The 10,835-nt window shown below is 35.3% G+C and overlaps 1 protein-coding gene across 1 annotated transcript; it reads left to right on the top strand.

Annotated features, from left to right (window-relative positions):
* Positions 1–7,993: 7,993 nt before the first annotated feature.
* LOC127241076 (loganic acid O-methyltransferase-like) lies at positions 7,994–10,026 on the top strand. The gene is made up of 3 exons (XM_051259965.1): positions 7,994–8,108; positions 8,281–8,916; positions 9,632–10,026. Exons 1-3 carry the CDS (start codon positions 8,037–8,039, stop codon positions 9,956–9,958), a joined length of 1,035 nt encoding a protein of 344 aa, XP_051115922.1. The 5' UTR covers positions 7,994–8,036; the 3' UTR covers positions 9,959–10,026.
* The last annotated feature ends 809 nt before the right edge of the window (positions 10,027–10,835 follow it).

Below are 10,835 nucleotides of genomic sequence, written 5' to 3'. Positions count from 1 at the left end.
GTTTTTCTTCTTCTAGCTTTGCCTAGATGGGCTCTTCTTCTTCCTCGAACCATCGCATACCCGTCATCCTGATTTTGAACCCGGCTTTATCAATCTTCACTATCCTGCTGCGCAAAGCCCTCGTTTCCCCTGGAGCGAATGTTCCAAAGACTATCTCAGGAGCCTCTTCCTCGGCATCTCCTACTTCAGGATCAATGTTGATCCGTCTGCAAAATTGACACCAAAAGCACCTGGCCTTCTTGATAGGCTTTTGGATCTCCCTGTGCTCCTGTAGTCGATCGCTCGAGCTTTTCCTTTTGGGTGATGCCTCCTTCTTCTCTTTCCCTATGTCTGTTCGTTTTCCATGCCAAGCCGCATACCTGCGCTTAGCATTACGGATTTGTGTACGATTCATACTTGGAATCGTGGATCTATGTCTATTGGTAGAGGCTTTCTGTTCCGGCTCCACTTGTCATGGACTGGCTGTGGTTTGCGCGTTGGTCGATCTCGTACTACAGTTTTATCCTTCAATTCCACTTCGAAAGATCCATTTTTTTATCCTATTTCTCTGCCACTCTGGTTTCGCAAACCTTGAACTTGTCTTCCTGATCGCGCTCCCGCTCTTTGGGCTTACGCTCCTTTTGCTTAGTATTTTTTTATCATCGCTTTGCGTATCTTGTGAAGAACGTACAGAGATCACAGCAGTAGTTATCTTTGGGAAAGGTTGCTGCTCTACTCCCATTGTTACGTACTTGAATCTCCCTGCTTTAATTGCCTTCTGTATTTCCTTTCAGAAATGCGTACATTGATTAGTGTAATGCGTAAAAGAATTATGCCACTTAAAGTATAGCCTCTCTTTAATCTCCTCTTTCGTTGCTAACCATTGTCCTTTAGGGATGCGAATTTGCCCATCCGCTAGCAGAATATCAAAGATTTCATCTGCCTTATATGCATCAAAGGTCAGTTGTTCCCGCTCTTCTGCCCCTGGAAGGGGCTTCAGTTTGGAACACACATAAGGCTTGCCGTTTACAATTTCAGCCGCCATTTCTTCAATACTACTTCCCTGCTCATCATCTGGCGCATACACTTCTGTATCGACACTGGCCATCTGCTGGACCCCGTTCCGTAGGAAATTGTGGTTTTTTTCTCTAAAAAGAGATTTTAACCTCCCTGCTTTGGAAGCCAAACTGGCCAGATCTCGAACATCGTGGGCTGTCAATGCCTCCCGTAGTCTGGTATGCATATTTCTGACCACTAAATTGGTCATCTCGCTTTCTTCAATGATTGTCGGGCAACGTCCCTTCATTAGACGTATCCGCTCTATAAATTGATAAGCAATCTCTTCTGGCATCTGCCAGATCTCCAAGAGATCTGTGAGTGAGACCGTCAGGAGAGGATTAAAGAATCTTGCATGAGACGCGGCCTCCAGACCTTCCTAAGTTTGCAACTGTCCTGGCGGAAGACTGGCAAACCAGGAAAAAACGGTTCTTGTGAGCGATAATCCAAACACCTGCAATTTGTGAAATGGATTATTGTCCACCTTCCCCAACTGAGCCGTGAAGCGTCCCACGTGCTCAATGGTTGAAGCTCCATCTTCTCCTGAAAAAGAATGAAAAACTGGTGGCCTGTAATTCCTCGGGAGAGGGTGCTTATTGATTATTCTTTTTGGAAATGGCCGCTGATATGCCGGCCTGTTCACCGTTTGAGGATTCATTCCGAAATGCACCCTCAAGACTTGAGTAATGTCTTCCGGATCTACCCTGGGTGGAACATGGTCGAATACAGGAATGGGATTGTGAGCCTGACTTCCCAATCTTTCTTCTCGGGGGTCGGTTGGTTCGGCCCTAACACCCAGTGAAACATTATTTGGGTATGTCAGAGGAGTTTTTCCCCTATCAACCCTAGTAGCAGTAGCACTCGAAAAAGTGCTATCTACATATGAAGGACCCGCAAAATTTTCTTGTAATCTGGATTGTGACATCCCTGATGGAGACTGAGTGGGTTGAAGAGTAACCCTTGATAAAGCTTGATCTAGCATATTTTGCATAAGATTTTTTTGCTCACGCAACATGAGGGTCTGCTGCTCTCGCAACATATTTTGTATAGCCAAAGTTTGCTGATTGTTCAAATGTTGAACATAAGACACCCAATCGGCGGGTGCCTGGGGGATTACCCTGCATTTGGTATGACAGGTGGTGAAATGGTTTCTCCCACGGGTGTTGAAGATGCTTGAGGTTGTGAACCTGCCATATGGATCCTTCCGATGATTCGGCCAGACCTCGTCGTATGAAATTCTCTGTTGATGTAGGATCAGCAATCTTGCCTTTCTCCCACTGTGGTCACCAACTGTTGATGCTGATTTTCAATAATAAAAAGTAAAATCCGAAAATAGAAATTATCTTCGAATTTGATAAAATAAATGTCTGACATTAAGAATCTCTAGACACTGTACGATACATAAATAAACTAGGAAACTAAATACTACAGACTGAGAAAGTAAATGGTGATGCCCAAAAGCAATTCACTTGAATTTGATGTCGATTGAAGATGGTTTCTTTAGGTCATGAACAGACCTATTTAAAACTCATGTCAACCGCCACAACCAAGTCGTGCCTTCATCTATGCTCGCTGGTTGTAACTTCTCTCAACCATCTAGAAACTACTTTTCGCCCGACCTGCACACCTGCTGCTCCGTCTCCTCTTGCCCGCATTCCACTTGTCTGACTTCCGCATTAATCATCTTTTCGGCTGACTTCATCTTGCCCGATCTATATGCCGTCCGACCTAGATGCATATCATTTCCTTCGTCTGTCCTCTCCTTTCCCGACTTCATTTTGCCCGACCTATATGACGCCCAACCTTATCATGTCCGACCTCCGTGCCCGACCTTATCACATCCAATATTCGTGCCCGACCTTATCATGTCCGACCTCCGTGCCCGACTTTATCACGTCCGACCTCCGTGCCCGATCTTATCACATCCGATCTCCATGCCCGGCCTTATCATGTCCGACCTCCGTGCCCGACCTTATCACGTCCGACCTCCGTGCCCGACCTTATCACATTCGATCTCCGTGCCCGGCCTTATCATGTCCGACCTCCGTGCCCGACCTTATCACGTCCGACCTCCGTGCCCGACCTTATCATATCCGATCTCCACGCCCGACCTTATCTTGTCCGACCTCCGTGCCCGGCCTTATCATGTCCGACCTCCGTGCCCGGCCTTATAACGTCCGACCTCCGTGCCCGATCTTATCACGTCCGACCTCCGTGCCCGACCTTATCCTTTTGATCACAATTTTCTCCCGAGGAAGCTTTTTCTTAACAGCGCTTGGACTTATATTTGGACCCATTTTTAAGGTCCTATTACTATTAACAGGCCCATTAGACTCTACATCAATCTTGAACCCAATTTAATAGGCCAATTCTCGAAAACCCTACACATTGATTTTTTCGTGCTCAACAATAATACAAATATATATTTTTAATTATAATATATCAATTTTATAAAAAAAATAAAAAATTTAAATGTATATAACATACTCCCTCCATTCCAAAACTAGTCTTAATTGGATTGGATACGTTATTTAAAAAATATTGATATTATATTGATAATTAGTAAAAAGTATGAGTAAAAAATTTTTTTGTCTTTGTGAATGTATCAATGTAAAAGGTAGTGGTATTTGTGTAATAATAATGAAAAAGTAAAAATAATTTTACGGTGTGATATGAGTATCTATGAAAATGAGATTATTATTTTAGGATAGACAAGTATTGTAAAACAAGATATTATATTGAGATGGATGGAGTATTTATTTAGTTAGAAAATAGGTGAAAATATGAGGGTGAGAATTTTTTAGAAGTATTTATTATGAAAAAAAAAATCAAAATAAAATCAATTACCATTTATTCATATTTTTTCAACATGATTCATAATATATATTTTATTATCTCTCAAGAATTAGTATTTAATATAAAATATTAATTTTTATATTATCAATATAAAAAATATAAAAATAAAAAATAATAAAAAGTGCCTCTATTTTTAATCGACAAATTGCACATTTAAACAATTAATATATATGACAGACTTTTCGACTTTGTAATTTAATTTTTTTTGGTTTACACAGGAAACCATGAAGAAATTATCTTTGTTTATTTTGTGGTTTTGGATGGATATACTTTTAATGTTATGTATAAAAGAATTGTTTGATAATGTAAAAAAATACTTCCTCCGTCCCAAATAACATGTAAAATTTGATTTTAGCACGAGTTTTTAGGTGGGTAGTATTAAGTAAGATAATTTAGAATTTTGATGTGACGGACAGATAAATATATATTTTATTTTTTTTATTTGGATGATGTGAGGGGATAAAGCGTGGGGTATAGATTAAGTATAATTAATTATTTTTTATTTTGAAAATATTGCGGTGTTTGGGATATACCAAGAATGAAATGTTGCAGGGTGTTTGGGACGGAGGGAGTAATATTTTGTATTGAATTGTTAACTTTTTATAAATAGTAAAATATATATATATCATATTTTCTTAATAATATTTATAAGAAATCGTTCAACTTAAAAACATATTGTAAGATTTTGATTTTGAGTTTTGATTTTGAATAGTAAATTTTGGAATTGAAACAGTTGTTTGATGTGATTTAAATATGTATTGATGTAATGTTTTTAATCAAAAATTTAATTTTAATATAATATAATAAATAAAAAATAGGTATTTGATTTGAAATAGTAAAAAAAAAAATATCAAAGCACAGAAGTAAACACACCCTATGTGAATAAACAAAGAGATTAGGTTTTAAATAATAAAAGTGAAAATTTGAATTTGAATCATTATTTGATATCATATGGGTAGCATTAATTTGATATTTTAAATATAAAATTAATTTTAATATAATATAAAAATAAAATTTTTTAATTTAATATTTTTATTATTTTAAGGAAAAAAAACAATGAATAGTAAAAATTCTTATTTTGTACTAAATCCCTCACCGTTAGTATACGAAAATGAGAGAAATGAAAATAAAAATATTTCCATTCTCATAGTTTTGTATTTCTCTTCCATACTAATAAAATTGATAAATATATACCGTGTGTTCATATAATCAATTTTTATCGATACAGATTTCAAAAATACAAAACAAATACAGTGTGTGTGGTCATTTGTCACAATATGTTTGTGCTATTTATATTTTATGATTTTCTTTAAAAATATATTATTTCGATCTTAAAAATATTGCATTCAAATTATTATTAAAAAAGAAAGTAAAGAAAATACCAAGAAACAAAATATTATTTTATTTTTATTTTTTTTTATGGATTTCATTATTCTTTTTTTTTAAAAAAAAATATTTATTTTTTATTTTTTATAGGTAAAATTACTTATAACTCCCATGTAATTTCGAAATTCAGCGTAGAATCTCCCTAAACTTTAAAAATTGCATGGTACCCCCTTATACTTTTAAAAACGTTGCATGAAACCCCACCACCATGAAACTTTGTAATAAGAAGATGATTTCCTATCTATATGTTTTGCATGGCAGGGGGTTTTATGCAATATTTTTGAAAATATGAGTGAGCGTCACGCAATTTTTAAAGTAAAATGAGGATTTATGCTGAGTTTCGAAACCACAAAGTGGTTTCATGCAACATTTTTTAAAGTATAAGGGGACGTCATGCAATTTTTAAAGTAGAGGGGAATTTACGCTGAGTTTCGAAACTACAAGGGAATTATGAGCAATTTTGCCTTTTTTATATTACATTAAAAATAAACTTCTTATTTAAAATATTATTGTTGATGTATTTTTTCAACAAACAAAAAGTAAAATCCGAAAATAGGAATTTATCTTCGAACTTGATTAATTAGTGCTTGAGATTAGGAATCTCTAAACACTGTACGGTACATAAGAAAATTAACTGGAAATTAAAATGCTGGAAATTTAAAGTGGTGATCCCCAAATTTGACTTTGCTTTTGTTGAAGTTGATTGAAGATGCCTTCTCCAGAAAAATCCAAATCCTTAAATATTCCTTGAAGAAAACGCTTGGAACCGTCGCCTGGTTGGTTACAGCAACCGCCGTCAACCGCCCAAAAGAAACGTTTTGAAACGTCGCCTGGTCAGTTACAACAACCGTCTCGCCAACTGCATAACTCAACCGACTAATCCAGCGACTAACTGGTCGCTAGACCAAAAGACTCCTTGGCCGCCCCCACTAAGCGACCAAACTACTGTTCACTTAAGTGGGCAATCAATTACCAGACCTTACTTCGCCCGATCTCCGTAGCAGTCGACTTTACTTGGTCCGACCACGGACCAACCGACTACAGACCATCCGACTGCAAACCATCCGACTTATTGATCCGACCTGCTGACTATCCGACCTGCGGACCTTCCGACCTGCGGACCGTTTGACCTGTAGACCGTCCGACTCGCAGACTATCCGACCTGCGTACCGTCCGACTCGCAGACCTTCCGACTTGCGAACCAATCGACCGTACTAACCGACTGAGGACCAACCGACCTGGGACCAACCGACCGCCGGACCTTCCGACCGGACCAACCGATCTGGGACCAACCAACCTGCGGACCTTCCGACCGGACCAACCGACCGAGGACCAACCGACTGGGACCAACCGACCCGCGGACCTTCCGACTGGACCAACCGACCTGGGACCAACCGACCCGCAGACCTTCCGCACGGACCAACTGACCGAGGACCAACCGACTTGGGACCAACAGACCCGCGGACCTTCCGACCGGACCAACCGACCGAGGACCAACCGACCTGGGACCAACCAACCCGTGGACCTTCCGACCGGACCAACCGACCGAGGACCAACCGACTTGGGACCAACCGACCCGCGGACCTTCCGACCGGGGACCAACCGACCTGGGACCAACCGACCTGAGTGCATATTTTTTCTTTTTCCATCAAACTTCGTGTCTAACTTTCTTTAAGATTCTGCTATCCTTTTTATTATTATTATTATTATTTTTTGTGCGTAACAATTATATTAAGCATATGTAGTTCAGATTTTATAAGGTGGTCAATTTTTCTTTTTTGTTGGTCCCATAATATATGAACATTCCTATTTGTAGTAAATTTATTTATGTTAAACATACTTAATAAATATAAATTAATTTAATTAAATTCTTACTCTTACTCTTTTATTTTTATCTCTTATCAATAAACAAATACTTTTATTTACATTTAAAATTTCATATTTTTATAAAATTAGTTTTAAGTTAATTATAAATAAATAACTAAATAAACACATATTTTTTTATATAAAATTTTATTATCTATAAAATGATATTCATATTATATATATTTTATTGAGATATGATCACTACAAGAAAATATCATTTTTGTAACGAGATTTTTTCGTCATTAAATTCACTTTTTCCATTACTAATGATATTAGAGACGGAATTAATGATGGAATTACGTTAGCTACGTGATCTTTAGTGACAAAATTCCGTTACAAATATACTATTTTTTTTGTAGTGAATGTTAAAAATATTTAAATGTATATTCTAAAATTTTAATTATATTTATTAATTTATATTTATAAAATACCTATAATACTACTCATATAAAAAATAATAAAATAATAACATAACTTATTATTAATAACCTACTAATTTACACTAATTAAATAACTGCGGTGGAAAGAAATGAATCATTGTTCCAAGACAGAGACAATATTATTTTCAATTTTAATTTAATTTCAAATCTCAACTTTCAAATATATTTTTGGTTTGTTTCTATCTAATTTTTTATTATTTAAATAGAAATTATATTATTTTCTCATATAACATTACAACAAATATTATTTAAATAAAAAATTTGAAATGTTCAAAAATTTTCTCCGACTTTTGACACTTTCAAACTTTAGACTCTTCTTTTTGTTTCTTGTGGTCATTACAGCACATATATATATATATATATATCACCACCAGCTCTACTCAAAACTTAATTAAGTCCATCATCACTCACTGGCTACATAATATTGTTTTTTACGATCATTCAATTTTGACAATGGAAGAAGAATCATTTCCAATGAATGGTGGGGAGGGAGCTCACAGCTACTCAAAGAACTCTCACTATCAGGTCACCCAATATTCCATTATATATATTAATTTCTTTTCATCATCACAAACATAAATATTTAAAATATAATAATAATAATAATAATAATAATAATAATAATAATAATAATAATAATAAAACAAGTCTTCTTATACTTTTCTATAAACATTTTTTTTATCTTCGATTTGTGCAGAAACTTGCCCATGATTTAACGAAACGAATGGTTCAAGACACAATTACCAGAAAACTCAAGACCATCTTCAACCCATTCTGCATAGCCGATTACGGCTGCTCCGTCGGCCCAAACACTTTCTTCGCTATCCAAAATGTGATCGAAGCGGTCCAACACAAGTGCGCTTCGCAAAAAGAATTAGAGTTTCAAGTTTTCTTCAACGATCACACTACCAATGATTTCAACACACTCATCGCTTGCCTTCCATCCGAGCGACAATACTACTCGGCAATGGCCCCGGGATCCTTCTACGGCCGGGTATTGCCGCGCGCTTCGGTCCATATAGCGCACTCATGCTTAGCTCTTCAATGGCTCACTCAAGTGCCAAAAACCGTGTGCGACTCCAAATCACCGGCGTGGAACCCAGGGAGGATTTACTACACAAAGGATAGAAGTCCGAAAGCAATGGCGGATGCATACGCCGAGCAATTTAACAAGGATATGCAGTCTTTTATAAGCGCGAGAGCCCAAGAGATAGTCCCCGGAGGATTAATGGTTTTAACCATGCCGGGAATTTGTGACCGGGATAGTCCATCGCGATACTCTATTGGATTCTTCGAATTTTTGGGAACCATTCTCATGGAGATGGCAAATGAGGTTCGTTCTCAAAACAACTCCATGCTCCCAAAATTTATATCTCAATTATTTCGTATATTTTTCAAATATTCTTGTTTAAGATAGAAAAATTTATCGTACTCTCTTATTTTTACGGGAGTTTGTGTACCTGCAGAGATGATCGTTTAAGTAAAATGATCTATTTATCTCTTTAAAATAAATAAATATATATATATATTTCAAATTCTCTTATTTTTATGAAATCAATTTCTTTTAATTATTTATAAATTTATTTAAATTATAAATATATACAATTTTTTTTCTTTATAAATTTTATATATGTAGTAAATATTTTTTATTAGGCACTAACATATACTCGTCCGTATACTGAGAATATAATTATATGAGTTGGACACATTTTTTTAATGAATATAACTTCTATTGGTTGATTATAATATAGATATATTTTTATTTTTTATTTTTGGATAAATTGAATATATAATTGCTTATGACATGACATATATATATATAATTAAGTAGAATGTTGAATGATATAAATTAAAGTGTATATAAAAGTTATTTTCTATAAATAAAAATTATATATTTTTGTAGACAACCAAATAATTAAACATGCATAAATTCGGTATACAAATGGAGTATTATAAACTTATTTTTAAGTTTCAAAATTCACTAACCTAAAAAAAATGCGATGATAATCGAATGCGATCTGAAAAATAAAATGGTTGTTTTTGAAAAGGGTACGGTAGAGAAAGGCGACGTGGATGCATTCAATCTGGCGCTGTATGCTCCGAGCATCGAAGAGATGAAAGAAGTGATAGAGAAGAATGGTTGTTTTGAAGTGGAGAGGATTGAGCTCACAACCAACGACTTTGAAGTCGAAGCCACGAATATCGCGGGCCTTATAATCAATTTTAGAGCCGCCTTGGAAGGCTATTTTAGAGGGCACTTTGGAAGTGAGGTTACGAACAAAATGTTCGACAAGGCATTGGAAGAGAGCGATCGAGTTTTGAGTGTTCTACGCAATTCACCTCACGAACTCTTTGTTGCATTGAAGCGCAAGTAAGACGTAATACATAATATTATTATTATTATTACTTGTTTACTGCTATTACTTCGAATGCCCAATGTTGAATTCACTGTAACAAATAATTACGTTATTAAGAATTTGTTTTTGTTTTGGTTTTAAATTGATTTTCATGATTTTATTTTTTATTTAAATAGTTTTTTCTTGTGATATATTGTGATAGCAAATAATACTACTTTTTATTGGTAACCGTACAAAAAATGAATAATGTTAGATTTGATCAGTTTCATATTACAACCGAATACAATTGTACTGGTCTTGTTTATATTCCTGCCAAATTTAATATACTTATATACTAGCATGTACTTATGTGCTATGGGTAATCATATAATATAATATTATAGGCATTAAAAATTAAATGTCTAAATTAAATTAAATATCATGTATTTTGAAAGAAAATAAAATTTCAATAAAATAAATATATATTATTTAATTATGCACATATGTTAATTTTTATACAATAAATATCAACCATTAATGCAAAAATATGTTTAAAATGGAAAAACTCGTTCCAAGTTCGAAGTACCATTTGTACAAATAAAAATCCCCTTCGTCACATGATTTCTTCTTCGTATAGATAGATATAAGATCTGTGGGGCAATTACTTAGAAGTACATTTTGTGCTAAAGGCCTTCCTATCTGATAGAAAAGGATCCCATGATCCTGAACCGATCTTACATGGGATGGCAAATCCCAAGTTTGTCTATGAAGAGCGGATCAAATTGTATTAGTGTCTAGAATTGATTTTTTTTGTGTAATACTAATCGATAGAGCCTCACTGATAAGTGCTACAAGATCTCTTGCATTGGAATCCATGGTTATGGACCTGAATATGTTAGTATGGAACATTTTCTTT

The sequence above is a fragment of the Andrographis paniculata genome, unplaced genomic scaffold (genome assembly GCF_009805555.1).
Source record: "Andrographis paniculata isolate CXL003 unplaced genomic scaffold, ASM980555v1 Contig80END, whole genome shotgun sequence".
Classification (NCBI taxonomy): Eukaryota; Viridiplantae; Streptophyta; class Magnoliopsida; order Lamiales; family Acanthaceae; genus Andrographis; species Andrographis paniculata.
Note: the sequence above shows the minus strand (reverse complement) of the source record. Positions and strands in the feature narration are given on the sequence as shown.

What these genes read in the sequence shown, in the direction of transcription:
- LOC127241076 (XM_051259965.1), top strand. Translation starts at nt 8,037, where the DNA reads ATGGAAGAAGAATCATTTCCAATGAATGGTGGGGAGGGAGCTCACAGC. An exon ending in CAAAGAACTCTCACTATCAG is followed by an intron (nt 8,109 to 8,280) that starts GTCACCCAATAT and finishes CGATTTGTGCAG; the next exon opens with AAACTTGCCCATGATTTAAC. An exon ending in TCATGGAGATGGCAAATGAG is followed by an intron (nt 8,917 to 9,631) that starts GTTCGTTCTCAA and finishes GTTTTTGAAAAG; the next exon opens with GGTACGGTAGAGAAAGGCGA.